The sequence below is a fragment of the Salarias fasciatus genome, chromosome 5, assembly GCF_902148845.1.
Source record: "Salarias fasciatus chromosome 5, fSalaFa1.1, whole genome shotgun sequence".
Taxonomy (NCBI): domain Eukaryota; kingdom Metazoa; phylum Chordata; class Actinopteri; order Blenniiformes; family Blenniidae; genus Salarias; species Salarias fasciatus.
This window is the reverse complement of record NC_043749.1, coordinates 25,206,795-25,224,618: the sequence shown is the minus strand read 5'-3', so window position 1 is coordinate 25,224,618 and position 17,824 is coordinate 25,206,795. Positions and strand designations below refer to the sequence as shown.

At 44.4% G+C, this 17,824-nt stretch overlaps 1 protein-coding gene across 2 annotated transcripts in view; it reads left to right on the top strand.

Annotated features, from left to right (window-relative positions):
- Nucleotides 1-692: 692 nt before the first annotated feature.
- kaznb (kazrin, periplakin interacting protein b) overlaps nucleotides 693-17,824 on the top strand; it is a 159,120-nt gene continuing 141,988 nt past the window's right edge. Inside the window, exons 1-2 of one of the 2 annotated variants that reach the window (XM_030091512.1) lie at nucleotides 693-774; nucleotides 875-975. In XM_030091512.1, the coding sequence (XP_029947372.1) occupies nucleotides 900-975 (76 nt within the window). In that variant the 5' untranslated portion in view covers nucleotides 693-774; nucleotides 875-899. The remainder of the gene's footprint in view (nucleotides 775-874; nucleotides 976-17,824) is intronic. The other variant, XM_030091514.1, reaches the window with a different exon arrangement.

The window sequence follows — 17,824 nt, the reverse complement described above, 5'->3', positions numbered from 1 at the left end:
ACTTTCCACTTTCTATGCCGCTCCTCCACTTTCTCATCCCTCTTTTTTTTCTGTTCCCCCCCCTCTCCTCTCCTCCGCAGCACTGGGGGAAGATGAAGCGCTCGAGTTTGCTGGAATCTGTTTCCCAGCAGCGGCCCGAGCTTTAAGATGGATCGAGGGGATTTGCATGGGGTGGGGTGGAGAGAGCAAGAGATGTGAGGGAGGGAGAAATGTTACTGCTGAGGATCAGCAAATGAGGGCTGAGAGGAGGAGGTGGGAGGAGTGAGAACAGGGGGGCACACTCAAACTGATCACAACACCAACAGTCCTGCCTGCCTGAATGCCCAGAGGACACACTCTGAGAGGAGGAGGAGGAGGAGGAAGGAGCACCGACTTCTACCTGCTGTAGACGCCGCGCTCAGCCCCTGCCTCCCTCCTCTTTCTCCGGCTCTTCCTTCCCTTCCAGCCTGTCTGGAGCCGCAGAGGACCGGCAGCCTGCGGCTCTGCGACCGGCTCTACCTGCTCCACGCGCACGGTAAAAATGCTCCGGCGGGCGCACGTTCAGAGAACTTTCCCCTGCGCGCGCACGCTCGCACGCTGACAGGCGGCAGGCAGCAGGCAGCAGGCACACCCCCCTCCCAGCGTCTGTGCGGCGAGCAGCTCATATTGGAGTGAGCGGCGAGAGGCTGCATTCTCCTCCTCAGCAGCAGCAGCAGCAGCAGCAGCAGCATCAGGACCGGACTGGAGGAGAGCGGGCAGCAGCAGAGATCACACACCAGCTTCCACAACTGGAGGCAAGCCTCCCTCTTCATCCCTCTCTCTCTCTCTCTCTCTCTCTCTTTACCTCTGTCCTAACATTTCCCAGTCTTGCTGACCTTCCCTCATCGCTCTCCCCTCTGCTGCTCCTCAGCGTGGCGGCCATGGAGGACACTCTCACCTGCAGCCATGCCACCTTCTCCCAGGTGTTCGGACGCCAGGGACAGCTCATGCAAGCCAGTGAGTTACCCCAGTTCCACCTGCATGTCCTCCACCCTCACTCCACCCTCCTGTCCTCCCGTCATTTCAAATGATCCCAATCCATCAGGAGTTAAAAAACCTTCATGTTCTGCTGTGAAGGGGAGAGTTTAGAGAGCAGCAACATGCTGTGGTGTTTGTTTTTCAGTGTTTGTGATTTCTGATGTCGGTGTAAGAAGTTTCTGGGGAGCAGGCTGGAGGCAGGCGATGGAGGAAAAGCACGTCCCCGTCCAGACGGCAGTCAGGATGAACTCAGGGCTGCGCTTTAGCTCCGAGCGTGAATTTTCTGCAACAATAGCACTCTAAAGGGACTTGAACTTCGCTTAGGTTGTGGACTTTTTGTTTTCTGCACTGTTTCAGAGATTTGTTGAAGTCTAAATCGGCGTAAGTGGCTGTTTTCATTCCCAGGCGTGGCTCTGGGAACAAAGGTCGGAGTTGTGGTGTATTCATAATGCAGGTGCGGAGTGTCATCCAGGTTGAGGCTAACAGGCTGAGACACGATCAGCCAGGCTTTCAGAGCTCAGACTGACCGCTGAATTATTGAGAAGTGATTCTATCAGGATTTTTCAGGGGCGTCGGCACATCGAACACAAGCCGGCGGAGCCGCAAACCAACCACACTCAACTGATATCTTATTATGTAATGCACACGGTCAGAATACATATTTCCCCCCCGAAGAGGAGGAAGGAGAGGAGAGAGTGATGGGTCTCCCGAACGAAAGTGTCAGCAGCATCCTCCCTCATCTGGCCCCCGTATCCCTCCTCCCTCCTCCGCGGAGCCGTGCTGCGAGAACTTAGTGGATGCCTTTGAAGCCTCCTCTCCTCCATAAATGCAAAGTGATTCTTCACACGGCGTTATGAAGGATAATGAGGAGAGCCCGGGCAGATATCAAAAATAAAACCTCCTTTAAGGTTGCATCCCTTCACGTTAACTTTGTCACGCCAATTTCAGCGTCCTGTGTTTCTGCTCATTACCACCTGGAGGGAGGAGTGTCTGGAGTTTTCAAAGAAAGCATTATTAGGAGGAATCCCAGTTTAGACAGCGCCTTGTTGAGCTAATAATGGAAACACATCAGTAATTTATCTGTGCTGCTCCATGCTTGCTTCTTGACAGCTGTTTCATAATTACAATGTGGTGCAAGAATCCATGAGTGAGGTTTAGAATCAGTCTTGTTTTTTGAGGAGATAAACATTGAAATGTGCTGCAGTGGATTGTTGTTGTCTTTACTGATGTTCTTCGCCCCCTCTTTGCACAAGAGCACCCTTTTATAAATAATGCACTTTGTTCCGAAGTATCCGTGGGCTTAATACTGTGTTGATAAGAGCATATTACTGTTAAAGAGTTCCAGGGCCCTGATTATTATTCAGCTTCAGACAGACAAAAGGCTGGAAGTATCCTCAGTAAATGAGAGGGTTTGAAGTGCTGCTGTTTCTCTCGCCGGCTTCGTGTTTTTAACGGCGAGCGGAGGGGGCGACTCTCTCAGGATTTATCTGCAGACACTACATAGAAAATGCATGTGACACCAGCTATGAAGGCTCCGATGTGGGCCGGATTCTTTCACAGGTCTTTTCTTCATATGGATGAAATTGTCTGTTATCGCAGACAGACAGCGAGAAACAGGGAGTGTCAGAGCAACATTACATTTGTTTGCCTTTTGACGTGAAATTGCTGCAAAAAAACTTTGGAAAAGTATAAATAAATTGATGTTGTAGTAGTGATTTTAAGCGTATGACACTTGTGGACATTTTATAAGTTTTTAAAGTGGTAAACCGATGAGCCGAGGACCAAAACTGCTACAGCGGATTATCTTCTTCCAGTGCTCTCTGTCTTCTGTCTCCATCATTGCAACAGAAACTGGCTTTCCCTCTAAACTGTCCAACATGTGCTGAGCCTCTGATGCAGTTCAGGGGAAACATTCAGCACAGTTTCATCTGCTGAAGGCCGGACCGGTAGAATAATAACCTTTAAATTGAAACTAAAATTTCTTCTTGTTTTGACAAAGAGACATGATGAAAATTTTATTTTTTCCCCAATATGACCACTGAAAATTACAAATCTCAACATATAGTCAGTTTTAACCAATATCTCAGCTGGGGTCTTAGTGTTGCATGGTGGACAAAACGCTACCCGCAAGAAAATATGTAAGTGGGGGCGGGACGAAAACAAAATCAACCTTTTCTTTTCGAATCAGTTGCTTGGTGGTTTACCGAGCTGGATTAGAGCCTGTTATGGACCGGTTTTGGGCCACAGGCCTTACTTTTGACACTGCTACTCTGATGTCTCCTTTACTGTAAACCTTCTCTTTCAAGCTGCGACTCTTCAGTCACTGATCATTCTTCACAGCTGTCTCCATCCAGATTTACTCAGTTTGAATCATTTCTTCGTCGCAGTCTGGCTTCATGAACAACAAGACTAGTTTCAGCTCGTACATAGAAAGTCTGCTTAGCCACATCCACAGAAAACATGCAAGGAGAAAATCAGGCTAAACGATGTGACCACAGAGCAGAGCGGAGGACTCGACCTCAGGGGAAATGAAGACTGACTGACATGTTTGTGAGAAGAACATTTATTCATCCAAGAACTCCAGTTGCCACCAAAGATGTCCTTCAAAAAGTCACTTGTCGTTTTTATATTTCCAGATTTCACGGAGTAATGAATCCAGCGTTTGTTCTTTTAGCAGGTTTTCGTTCGTTTGCTGAATTAAAATATAGTTTGAAACCTAAATAAATCAAACACTCCCCCCAAAACAAGTGAGCATTGCATTTTAAAAATCTATTTTTATATATCAAATGGAGCTATCACTTTCTACTGGTTTCCCTTTTAACTGGTTTCATCACAAACCGCATCCTGCTTGGATCAGTAATCTTAATTTTAAATACAGTTATGTAGAAAAGTTTCAGTTAAATGTCTTTCTGATTTTTTATAATAACATAGCTGCGAATTTCCTTTGGCAAACACTATCTATTTAAAATGACATGTATTAAGCTGTGTTAATTGCTCAGTTCTACTTTGTTTGACTCTGACTTGTGAAGCAGGTAGAAATTGGCCATCGTAATAGTCCGATGAATATTTCAACGTTGTTAAACTCTCCACCTCCTCAAACATTCATGCAAAAACACAAGCTCCTCTGAGTAAGTGAGTGAGGTTATGAAAATGAAGCTAATTGATGCCCACTGAGCAGGGGAGGCTATAAAAAGACACTAAAGTGCCTCCAGCTTGTAATTTCAACCGTCTGGAATGGCATTAAGAATAGCGGTGGTCAAGAAAAGTTCAGTAAGAACAATGGAAACTTTCTGAAAAATGAAGAAAATGCATGGTTGTAAGCGGGAAACAAGACCCCCGCGTGACTGTAAAGAGAGCCGGAGCTGCGGTAACGTCCGCTGTGCAGCATCGGTGCAGAAGGAGCCGATATAGAGGAGTCATCAGAATAACGCTCTCTGTTCAACCATCCGTCCTCTACGGTGATTTATCCTCCTCAGGGCTGCAGGGCGCCGGAGCCGATCCCAGCTGACCGGTCACCGGTCCATCACAGGGGAAACATTTCATCAGATTTTTTTTTTTGTTTTTTTTTTTTGAGATGAGACAATAGTCCCGATGTCGTTTTGGAGGATGATGTTGGGATTTGTTGCCGAAATATCAACCAAAGCCAGGAGATTAGTGTTGCAGTTTGAGTTTGTGCCACTAGATGGTGTACTGAGTCATTCACAGGCTGCAGCATTAAAACATTAATGCAGTGATAGCTGAAGGACTTCACTAATGCTGTAGTCGATGTGCTGAAAAGGTTTATGCCATTTACCCAGTGGACACAATCTGGGCTCTGCAGCTACCGATCGAGAAGAACAAAACTTAAGTCTAATAAAGTCCACGTGTCAAGGTACAAATCAAATAACGAGGGAGCGTTCAGTGAAAAAACCTTTCCAGTGTTGCCATGTTGGGAGTGAACACATTCAGTGTAATGCTTATGGCAGCAAGCAGCATTTCACAAACAGAGAATCCCACTGAATATCAGCAGATCCTGGGTTCAAACATCCTGCAGCCGCTCACAGGCTGAATCGACTGGAATATTGGAAATGTTGTGCCAAGGAGCTTCTTTAGGGTCAGAACCAGAAAGTTCCAAACATTTGAAGAGAGGTCAGTTTTCAGCTGCATACAGGTTTGGATCCTACTGTGAGTTCAGCCAAAGTCATTTTCTCCTTTCAGAGTGACTTTCGGGCTTTGTTACAGCCTGCTGAGGCGTTTTACTATTGAAGAAAGGATTAGAAATACATTTCAAAACAGATTTTGCAGAGCAGAAATGTGTTTTTCCTGATTTTTCTACCTTCGCCCGGATTAATTCAGCTGGCATTTTTTTAGTTTCACTCATGAAAAATCTCATGAGAGTTCAGTCCGATGCGTGCGCATTCTGCTCCGTGCACATTCTGCTCCGTGCACATTCTGCTCTGTGCACATTCTGCTCTGTGCATATTCTGTTTGATTGGGCCGTAATGAATGTCTCCACAGTGTGGATTCCCAAGCAAGGGGAGCTAATCCAACGGCTGCCGAGCTCTTTGTTGTCAGGGGGCGTTGACTGCGCTTCTGAAAGCTCGTATCAGAGTCAGATCAGGTTTTAGGAGATTATTAGAAGTCATACAAGCAAAGGTCGATTAATGTGGAATCAGTCCGACCAGCGGAGGAACAAAGGGAGCGGCTCAAAGGCGTAATCCAAAATCCAACAAATCAAAACCCTGAATAAACTACAACGGCTGAAAGAATATGGGATGAACGGCTGGAAGGCTACAAAGTACATGAATGTGACCAACTAGAAAATAATGTGCACAGGGAGTGCTGAGAAAATGATAAACAGCTGACAACGAGGAGGAAGCAGTAAAACAATCAGCATTACTGGAGGTGGCGTCTGCATATTCTCATCTGATCAACGGCACTTCATCAGATGTCTCAGAAGAGGTTTTCCCTCCTCACTCATCAGGGACGAAATGTCTTCCAAGACAAACGACCAAATCCTGCTGACCTGATTCAGTTTGAGATAACTGATGGTTCCATGGATGATAATTGCTTCGTAATTTGACCGTTTCATCAACCTCTGTATAATCAGTCAACCAGAAAGTTTAGTTTTCTCTGAATTCTGAGGATGTTTGTTCCCATGTGGCGTGTTTCCAGTCAGCTGTCATCATTGATCCTCTTTATTTCTGAAAAACGATTCCTCTCAATTGAACCTGCATTATTAGGAGGAGTCATTCTCGGAGATCAGCAGCGGGATTCAACCTGAGGTTTGTGTCAGAACTACAAGGAAGACTGGCTGAAACTGAAAGTGCATGTAGGACAAAATACTGCATTTAACACTTACAACATCAAACAAGAAACATGTATAAAACATGAATCATAACACGGGGAAAAAGGAGGCTGACAGCTGCGCTTTACTTCAAAATGTGGGATTAGCATCGTCCTGCATGTTTATCTACGTACCTTGGCAGTGCTTTCAGAAAATGTTGAAATAATTTCCGTTAATTGATCCAGTTTGGTAGAATTCATGGACAGAGAGAGACGTGGACGATTGTTTTTCCCACTTTGTTTTTTGCTGCATTTCTATGGAATTGCAGTGATTGGAACTACAAAATGAAGAGCGGGAGCTGCTGGAGCATTGTAAAAATCATGAGTCTGCTCTCTGTTTTGCAGCCTTCCAGGGATGAACTCCCTCCTCCTGTGCAGAGCAGCAGAAGAGCTCAGCCTGGTGCACGAATGCCCTCACGGCATATGTAGAGCAAAACTGCAGCAGGACCGTCCTTTAGTCTTAACAGAACACTTCCATTTGTGTGTCTTGGTACAACTGTAATTTAGCCCTGAGTAAATGCCAAGCACAGCCTGTGAGAACTGAATGAATTATTCACCATGTGTTTCCTCCTCATCCTCGTCTTTATCTGCGCTTTTAATTTCACCAACATTTTGTCCTAGTTTTTGCCCTCGAACTGCATGCGGCAACAAAATGTTCAGGAGGCTTAGCAGCTACATGGAGGATAGGAGGAAGAGGGGAAAAAAAAAAAAGGCTTGTGTGTGCGCTCTCACTGAGTTTGCACAAATCCCTGCAAAGCTGGGGCTGGGCTGCTCCCTCCTCCTCGCCGGCGTGGCCGTGGCCCGACAGCACGGAGGCTTCGGTCACCTTCCTGCTTCTCCGGGACGTCAGGACGCAGCGCGGCCCTCACAGGACCACAACGCCACGTGTCTTTACTCTCCCTCCTCCTCGCGTCTCCGCCGGCTGAGGTCAAGGTGCTGGATCCTCGCCAGTGTTTTCATCCCCGTTAGCATCCAGGGTTGAAGCCCATCGACTCTCTAATAGTAATATAATTCACACAGAAAGACTCTTTAAGTGCTTCGACCGAGCGCAGATGTTTGCTGACGCTAATCCCATTACAGCAAACTACATTTCAGCAGCATGACGTCAAAATTTCTCCACTTTTTCTGCCTCTTATTCTCAATAAAATCTCAGTCAGACAGGTTAAAGATGTAAACAATGGATATGGCCGCTGCTGAATTTGCCAAAAAAAAAACTTCACTCCTAGTAGTTTATGTGGGCTTACTGACATTATCGATCCGACTTTATCTCCGGGTTTCCCCAGTTGCTCTGAAAATCACTTCTTCACAGTCAATAGGAGCTTAATTTAGATTTGACTTCCTCTTCTTTATCCTTATATTGGATTTTCAAGCTGAGGTTGGCGACCGTGCTCGCTTTTTAAGTCTGTGTATCTACATCTGCGACAACCTCGGGCCAGTCCGAGCAGAACCCAGAGAAGTTTGGTTGATATTTTAAATGTAAAACAAAGCTGAATATTATTACTATTATTATTAGTTTCACTGTCTTCTTTTTTTATTTGTATTTAACTCAGAATCTCTGTTTGGGATTCATGCTTGTACATCAAGACGCTGTGCAGTGCAGCAGTGGTTTGCACTCATGCATCCTATCAACCCTGAGTGGCTGATATTGAACAAGTCTTGTTTGACTGATGTTGCTGGGTTGTTGGATGTGAATGTACTCCGCTGTTTGCTCTTCAGATCTCTTGTGATCAGACGTGTCTTCGTTAGCGCACGTTCCCTCGGGAGGATCAATAAGCTGACGGGAGTCCGCTGACCGCAGTGTTTGCTCGGAGGATCAACACTCTGCCCTTTGACAGGAGATCAACACGTCCAAACCGACTGACTGACAGGACACTCTTTATCTGACAGCTTCATTGACTTTTGGCCTCTTACACTCTGCTCCGTAACAGTCTGATACTCCTATAGATTTTATTATCTCGCTGGCGTTTTGCCTCCATTTGAAAGTTGTTTCTGGACATTAAAAGTGGAAGAGCGCTTAGCCGAGCATGTTTCTTGCACGTCAGCAGGTGACCAGTCATTTCTGTGGAGAAGCTGGGGTCAGGGGTCAAAGTGAGGGTCCTGAAAGCAAAGAGAAATCTCTAAACCTGCTTTACGTCGCTGAACAATTGAACAAAATGTCGTGCTGGTTAATTAAATAGGTGTTAAAATATTTTACTAGATGAGTAAAAACTCTTTGTAACACTGAAGCTATTTCATATTGGGGCAATATTTACATTAAATGAAAACATGCCTCCAGAAACTGAAGTGGTAAAATAAAAAAATTAAAAAAAAGTGGAAATATAAGATAAGACATGATATGAAGCCACATGTTAGGCAGGTTCACTGCTGCAGGTTTGCATAAAGTAAATTCCTTTATCTAGTCCAGATTTTACTGTCCCAAATTAATTACCTGAAATTACGCCCATGTTCTCAGCCAATAGCCCCAAAACAAAACATAAAAACAACTGCAGGCACCCTGATCTGATGTATCCACCCATGTTTACACACCTTCATCTTTTTCCATCCTCTTCCTTCACTGTGCGTTTTAAACATATCTGTCTTTCATGGAGGCTGCACGCAGGTGTAGTGGTTTGCACTGTTGCCTCACAGTGGGAATATCCCCAGTTTGAATCTTCTCCATGTTGAGTTTGCATATTTTCTCTGTGAGGACTTTTCTTTGTGCAATAGCGTAATAGCCGACTGCTTGTTCGTGTGTACATGTACGTGTTCATCTTGTGATGGAAGGCTGATGTGTTCAGGGTGTCCTCTGCCTTTTGCTCATTGTCGGCTGACATTGATTCCTTCCGAGATCGATGGATCAGTATCGATGGAACCTGGATTAGCATGTTTATATGAACACGTTTGGTGGCGGTGGTAAAAACCTAATCGAAGGTAAGAATCTCACCTCTGACAGGTTACTGCTGTGAGTCTCATGAGCACGACTTCCAGTCTCCAGCAGCTCCACTGCTCCAAGAGTTTGTGTGTGTATGTGTGTTATGATCATTGCCGTGGATAGGATGGGATAAGAACAGTAATTTCCCTGAGGGGATCAATAAAGAGTATGAAATCTAAATGCAAAGAGCACAGATTACTGTGGACCCAATTTTCCAGATGAAAAGTCGCATCTGTCAGAAAATGGCTCATTAAGAGGAAACAAACATCTAAAAGTTGCACCGGTTTGAAAAACAAATGTATTTCTTCCTCAAAGTTTTGCACTTTCAGACCATGATTGCTGTTCTATTTTTTTCTTCATATCAATCACTGCTTCTCTGATTTTCTTTAATCCCTCTACGTTTCTGATGCAGTTTTTTTAATCTTAGCTTCAATTCTGTTGCACCTTTTGGTGACATTTTACCTGCTCTGTCAGTCAGATACAGTCGTAGCAGCATTCTGTTGTCACACAGTAACATCTAGTGCTCCCAGATGGTTTAAAGCCACACATTTTGATATTTACACACGTCACTTCTCAAGTTTAGCTTCATGAAGATGAACAGTCTGAAAGTTTTCAGGCTTTCCAGAAAAATGGAAGGAAAAAAAACGCATCCATCCTTTATACTTTTCTGTAATTTCCTGTCAATTACCGCTTTGCAGAGTGAAGAAGAACCTTCTGAGTCCACACACAGTATTTACATGTGATTTTCTCTTCGGAAAAGGCAACAAAGGAAACTGATCTGATGCTTGTTGCTGCAATCCTCTAAATTATCCAAACAACTGGTTGTTGCAGCAGCTCGACACAATCACTGTTTTAATGTATCTTCTGGACAAATTGCTTCCCTGTTCCTCCAAGCGCATCTCACTCCGCCGCTTTCTTTTAAAGCATTCTCGTCATTTCTTGCACTTTGAATTGCCTCTCGCTGTCTTCTCTTAATCTGCTCTGTCTTTCTCCGTCTCTTCTGCGCGTACGTTCGCAGAAAAGCGAGGCCATTGCTTGGAAAAAAAAGAAGCTGTTTTAAGTGGATGCACATAAGCTGAGCGGTGAACGCTCAGCGAACACATCCGTCGGATTTAATAGTCGCTCATCTTCTTCACTTTGAAGCGGCGGAATATTTGTCACCACTCGATCTGCTGCTGCGAGTCGAAGGTGGGAACAGCGGAGGATCAGCCTTCGTCTGGAGTTTAGTTCACGTGTTGTTTAGAAGTTAACACTCTGGACTGTTTCCTTTTTTAAGTTTAATGTACAGAATGGCTAGCTTACTACAGTTAGCGTTTATGAATTTACTGTAGCTCATTACATCAGTTGATTATAATGTAGCTTACTTTAATTTCATCAGAGTTACTTCAATATTATCCTTTAGTTTCGGTTTGATCAGTGCAGTATGTCGTGCATTTCCCAGTGATGTTTTAATTTGAATTAGTTTAAGTTTGATTTACTTTAGTTTGGCTTAATTTCGTTTGTTTCAGTTCACTCAATTAGGGTAAGGCACTTTAACTGATCAGCTGTTACAAGGTGGAAGCTGACCTCGAAAGGTTTGTACACAGTTTCTCTCACGTTGTAGATCCGGACAGAGTGATAATGGATGTGATGGACGGACGGCCTGTCCAGGGCGAGCCTCGTCTCTATCCAGCCTGGATCAGCTCCAAACTTTAATGAAGCAGCTGCAGAAGAAGGAAGGCTGCAGCCACTGTTTGTGGTTCCTCGTTGGGTTAAAAGGCAAAAAACAAAACGCTCTGCGTGGATGAAGGATGACAGTGATAAATTCATCCACCTGAGCAGCTTCCAGCGCGCCGTCCACATCCCTGCTGTGCTTTCTGCGTCACTGAACCCAGAGTGCTGAGTCGGCACATCTGCCTCGGCGCGGCCTCTTCCTCCCCGACCCCCACCCCCTCCTCCTCCTCCTCCTCCTCTTCCCCGTCTTACTTTTGCCAGTATGAAGCTGCTTCCCAGACGTCAGCGTTCATCTCACAATCCTGTCACAATCTGCTGCAGAGCGGGCGGAGATAAAGAGCGAGCAGGAGAGGGGCTGCTGGGACGAGACGGCAGTCAGAAACCCGCAGCACAACGCTCACGTGGAAAATAAAAAGTCGCAGAGAACTATAAATTTCAAAATAAATTTCAAAGTCTGATTTCCAGAACTGTCACCGTGCTGCAGCTGACATAAAGTACCTGAGCTGGGGAGGAAAAAAAAGTGTTTAAGCCTTGTTCTACAGCTCAGCGGGGCTGTAAATCTCATCCGATCCCATCAGACGTCCCCCGCCTTCATCACTCATGGCACCACGGCGCCGTGTTGCAGAAAACAGCCCTAAAGAGAAGCTGGTGTGCTCAGACTCTGTATAAATATGCATCTGTAGTTAGTGCGGGCGCTCCTGTGGTGATGAAATATCGCCTATTCTCTGGGGTGCGTCTCTTTAGCATGCAGGGCACGCAGATGAGAGCAGGGAGTGACGGAGCAGAAGGAGAGTTTATGTCGGATTGACTCCATGATGCTTCCTCTACCCTTCAGATGAAGCTCTGAGGTCCCATCAAGGGCTGCGCTGTGCTGGAGCGGCGACCGGACGGCTCCTGGTTTAACCCTCCACGCGGCGAGTGGCCGCACGAGTCTTTCCTCACGCTCGGAACTGACAGTATGTCCATGACAGCATGTTATCAAACACACCCAGTGCTGCTGGATTGTCTCATACAGGGTCACTTTCTGCACAAAACCACAGTGAGGAGTCAGAAATTCAACATTTTTTTTTTTTAACATTCAAGATATGAATTATTGATTTGTTCAATTCACACAGTTTTAACAGACTCTATTTCATAAAAAAAATACTTATTACTCTTGTGTATTCAGACAATGATTATCTAATTCAGGCTCGCCTTCCTCAAACCAGAATTAGAAGAATCTGAATAGAAACTGGAAGGATGGATGGCGCTGTAGTAGTTCAGACGCCTTACAGAGAAAATAAATAGTTATATTTTCAAGCAGCCATGTCCATTTGCACCCCGCCTTTACCCACAGTCCTCTCTGATTGGCTCCAGTGCTTTGTAGTCCCGGCGTATGCATGAATGGATGTTTCCATCCGAGTATCTTCCTGTGGTTTTGGTTATTCCAATAAATTGGAGAGAAAGTAGCGTACTTGTTGCTGGAGTGCATGAAGTTCAGAGGCGTTCTGACAGCGAGAAAGCTAATGAGCGCTGCTCCGTTTGAACCTACGCGCCGTAAATCAGATATGCCTGGGAGACGAGACGCTCCAATTTATACCACAAAGGGAGGAGAATCTTTAACGCCGTGCTTTTCTTTAGATGTCTGCATCGAGCAGACGAAAGAAAAGAGCCGAGTTTAAGACGTGTCACCGGATCACGGGAGAATAAAAACATCTATATCATGAGAAAAGGCTGGCTGTGACTCTGGCTGAGGAGACGCTGCTATTCTGGAAGTCTGGATTTATACCAGGAGGTTTATGAAATGAAGATGAGAGTGTCACTATGTCCGTGTGTGTGTGTGTGTGTGTGTGTGTTAGTGACTGCCTGCTGTGTAAACATGACCCCGGGTAATGCGTGCTAATGCTGGTAAAGAGTCAGCACATCGCGTCACGTTAGCTGCTACTTTTGTTGACGGATTTGTCACTGACACCAGCCTCACACACTCGCCTCACACACTCGGGGTCCCGTGTCAGACGCTTAATGCTCTTAGCACGAGGTCTGCAGCGATTTCTGCATAAGCCTGCGGAGCGGCGAGGAGGCGTCGGCCCTCCCAGAGTGAAGCATTCAGGAGGCAGCAGGATGACTGACGCCTTCATTTGTTCTCATCTGTGATTCCACTCCGAATGCGCGGCAGCATCTCGGTGTCGCTGCCCTCCGTAAACCCCCAGACAGCAGGAAAACCGGCTGCTCTCACCAGCTCAAACTCTTATTAACAGGGAAGTAAAGTACAGTGAGCCCGGCAGTAATGAAGCTCATTCACAACAGCTGTGTTTATGAAAGTGAATAACTCGTGCAGTAAAAACATTTATTCTACACTACATCAGGGGAAGTGCAATAATCTGGTATTGTGATAATGATGTGATTTGCAATAAATACAAACAGTTATGTGATAATATCTTGGTGTTTGGAGATTTTATGAGAAAAACCGAAGCCTTTCTCAGTTCCTCCTAATTTCCACATTTTTTTCTACACTCACATCCACCTGGTGGGCGGGGCTTTGCAGCAGTTTGGCGTCAACTGATTGGCTAAACATAATGACATGCAGAATATGAATATTCAGAGCATGTCTGTCTTTTGATCCCAGTAACAGCCAAACATGAACAGTTATCTTTTTTTTCAGTCATCAGTTGACTTCAGCTGCATGTTCTTGATAGAACATGCAAACTCCAGACAGATCGGCCAAGACTGGATGTTAACAGAAGAGAACACAAACCTCTGCTTGACTGTGCAGCCCCAGGTTAAAAAAAAAAAAAAAAAACTCGAAATAAAAATTTCATAGAATGAGACTTACATTTTTAAAGAATCCAAATGAACCAGAGTAACTGACATTTATATTATTAATATTGAAAAGCAAGCTCAGGATCACTAGAAGAGACTTACACAGGCGCAGCTAAGCTGTCTTTCCTGCTTCCAGTCGGTGCTTATTTACATTTTTTCTTTCCTGCTAGATAAATAGATGTGGAAAAACTCTTCCACTTTTTAATTAGACATTTTCACAGCCAGTCAGAGACCCTCATATGTGACAACACATCTGCGTTTGTAAAGTTCGGATAGTTTCTAATTATGGATCTCTGCAGTTTTTTCCCTCTATTGTACACAGACTGGCTGGGTGTAAACTGATGGGGGCTGTTTTCCCCCTCTATGTACATCACCTTGTGTTGAATTTATCTATGGAAATAGGGAGAATAAATCCACTTCAGCAGAGAAGATAAGACATAAAACAAAGACGTCGGCTGGAACTTGATGAGAGTGAAACTCACACAATTAACTCTGAACTGACACCGACACTATTCAATGAATGCCTCGCTCAAAGAGGTGAAGTCTGAAGTGGCATTAGCTAATTTTACCGAGTTTTTTTCCCCTTCAAAAAACAAAAAAACTGTACCTTTAATATTTTATGATAACATTATTCTGTAATTTATATTATTCACACTCTGCATATAACATCAGTCAGAACACCAAAACCCTGGACGAAGAGGCTGTCTCTCAGGTGGACTAGAGCCGCGATTGAGGGATCGCAGACAGAACATCAATCGCGGCTGATCCATTGATCTAATGAGACAACCTGGATTCAATGGGTGCATTCAGTTCTAATTGGACATCAATCAAAACGGCTGCTCCACTGATTAATCGAGGTAACCCGGACCCAGTGGGTGTAAGCGTTTACTTAACCCCAGGCTCCTACCATGTGGAACCGGCTCCCAATTCTGCTCCTTTCTCTCGTTTCAATGTTATTTTATTGTATTACTACATGTCAATGATGATTGTTCCTCTTGTAGCCTATGCACCCTGTGTTTATATATGAAATGTTTGTAGATACAAGAAACTGTCTGTCCTATCTCCTTCTCTTTCTGTCCCCTCACCCCAACAGCAGAAAGCCGCCACCTCTGAGCCTGGTTCTGCAAAGGTTTCTTCCTGTTAAAAGGGAGTTTTTCCTTTCCACAGTCGCTTATGCTGCTCATGTGGATCTTTTGGGTTTTCTCTGTAAAAGTGTTTAGAAATTACTATGTTGTAATTGGCTCTTCATAAATAAAGCTGAATTGAATTGAATTGAATTGAATTGAATTGAATTGAATTGAATTGAACTGAATTGAATTGAATTGAATTGAACATCATAGTGCTCATTTTTGGATTCATATTTATTCATTTATTTTTTTAATTAATACTGATAGAAAGTAAAACAAAAGGGGCAACTACTCATCAAAATCTTACAATTTCCCCAAAGTCCAAAAATAAAGGAAATCAAAGAGTTTTTCTGATTTATGCCATCTCTAATCTGTCACAGCTGGTATGCTCTGCTCAATTCACCATAAAAGCATGAAGGACGTCCTTCTCTCCTTCTTCCTGCTTGGCTGTCAGATCTGAAGAATCTGAAGTTTTAAACATTTTGGAAACGAAGGATCAAACTGAGAACAGGGTTTGTGTAAGTGTGTTTTGATATTTGGTTCCAATACGCCAGGATTTTTGTTTATTATGTTTATTTGTAACCAATCTACCAACAAGTGGGCCTGCTGGTCTAACAGCCCAAAACCTGTAGTCTCTTATCGTCACTCCAATCCAACAACAGAGCCTGAGGAGGAAAAGAGACGTTCAGCTGGCTCATAGGGTCCTGCTGACACCGCGACTCTCCATGTCTGACAGGTCCTCAGCATTCAGGTGTCTGTTTAACTGTAAGGAGGAGCTCATGGTAAAACTGTGATTCTTGGTTTTTATTGGATGGCCCTACTGAGGAAATGTTTAGATTCTCCTCTATCACTACATATATGGATGCAAAGCTGTAATTCTCTGCCTTCTGGTAGTTTTATAGTTTTTGAGACGCTTTAAATGGTTGAAGACTTGTTTTCAGGATTGAGCATGAGAAGAGCTGAAGGCTCATGCTTTGAAACTGACAGCTATGGTTGGTCTTTGCACCCAGGATAACTCAAACATTTATCACGGTCTTACATTCATTTAGTCTGGGTTACATCATTACAGGGTTTTTTTAAACTACCGTAAAACTCTAAAAGTTGTGAATCTTTGTGCTTTCATGGAATGACTAGTATTTTTTTACCCTCAATGTTGTTAGCTGTTTTCTTCTGCTTTCAAGAAAAATCACACCCTGCATACGAGTACATTTTAACAGAATGGACAGGAGTTTCCATTCCTGCATATCTGATATCTACTTAATTTGACTTTAGTTGTCGGAGTGGATAGAAGCTAACAGTGGAATAAATGGCAGGTTGCACTTTGGACAGACACGAGGACGAGACCTTTCACTGCATTTCGTGGCAGAAGGTCTCTTGAAAATTGCCTTGATGTTGGATTTGTAGTCATTTTGGGTAGCAATTGATAGTTTTGTGAAAATACTGGAATTTTAGTTCAAATTTCAAGGTCATTATGGTGTCACTTCAGATGAAACTGGGCTGTATGTGGCCGCTGTGACCCTGCCATGACAAAAAGAAAATGAATGAATGGATGGATTCCTTCTCGAGTTTGCCTCATATTTCATCTGCCAATGGTAAATTTTAACATTCTGTGCAAAGCTATAAAAAAAAAAAAAACCAAACAAACAAAAAAAAAACCATTCTTCTACTGCTTAAACTCCAACAGATGATTCATAAGAAAAGTACAGCAAACAGACCGAAACCTCACATGTGGTCTTTGTAGAAGCGCTTTCATCGCTGCAGTTTGTGTGGAGATGAAGCCTCTTGTATCGTCCATCCCTGGTGTGTGAGCTGACATCAGACATGCTGAAGCGGAGCTATAAATCAGAGGCTCCGTTCTGGTTCACGACCGCGTCGGACCAGCAATTATCTCGAGTGGTTTCTGCATCACGACTCTGGTGTCATTCTGGCCGGTGCTGTCCTCTGCAGACATGCTCGGCGTCGTTAAACAGCGCTCGGTTCGGCTCTCTGCAGCTCCTCACGAGTCGCAGCCATGTGAATATGAACGCAGCTCGCAGCGTTTGATGTGAAGGGGAAGTGAAAAAAGCCCGCGAAATGTGCTGGAAACCGCTTTCTCCACGCAGGGATGCCTACCTGGATAGGATGTTCAGCCGATGTGCCTTTGAACTCTCAGAGTTGTTTACCTGCACAGGAGCGCGTTAATGAATGATAGTGGTAATACCTGCAGACTGAACTCAGAGGGGTCCGTCAACTTTCACAAACCTGCTCTGAAATTGAATTTTGAGCATCAAAGTGGCAGATAATGATAATGGATTCCAAGCTGTCACCTCACATTAGAGCGAATTTGAAGTTCAGGCCTTTTAATCCTCGTCTGTCTTACTTCAAACTTTGTGAGTTGCGTGCTACCTGCCATTGTGCCGCGGCTCTGACCCACTTTCATCTGTCCTGAAAGACAGGTTCACACTCTGGCTCACAAACAGTCCTAATTGGCCACAGCCCTGTCACCGGTGCCGCCTGTAGCCTCGGCTTTCCAAAAGCACTCCAGCGTTGCAGCCTTTGGAATTTGAAATGTCATGTTTGAGCTCACACAGGTCTGCTCTAACGAGCAGTGTTTACCCCGACTCGGTAAAAAAGACGGGAGGATTCTGATTCCTTCTTCTTATCTGTGCTGATGCAGAGAGGTTTCTCCTCTGCTGTCTGCCAGTCGCATCTTCAAAGTTTCTCCTTAAGCTTGTTTTCATGCTTCGAAGCTGTTGTTGAAAACAGCTATTAGCGATGCACCTTCTTTCCCGGGTCCATTTTTGTGCTGCGTATGTCTTATTTCAGTGAATAACTTGCTAAACACGGACACACAACAGCCACAACTGCAAAAAACTTTACTGGTGAAACGTGATACTTGAGCACAATAATGTATTTAAGTTTATCCCTCCTCCTTTTTCAGCAGTCATTTTATTTTCTACAGTAGGCATTGGTA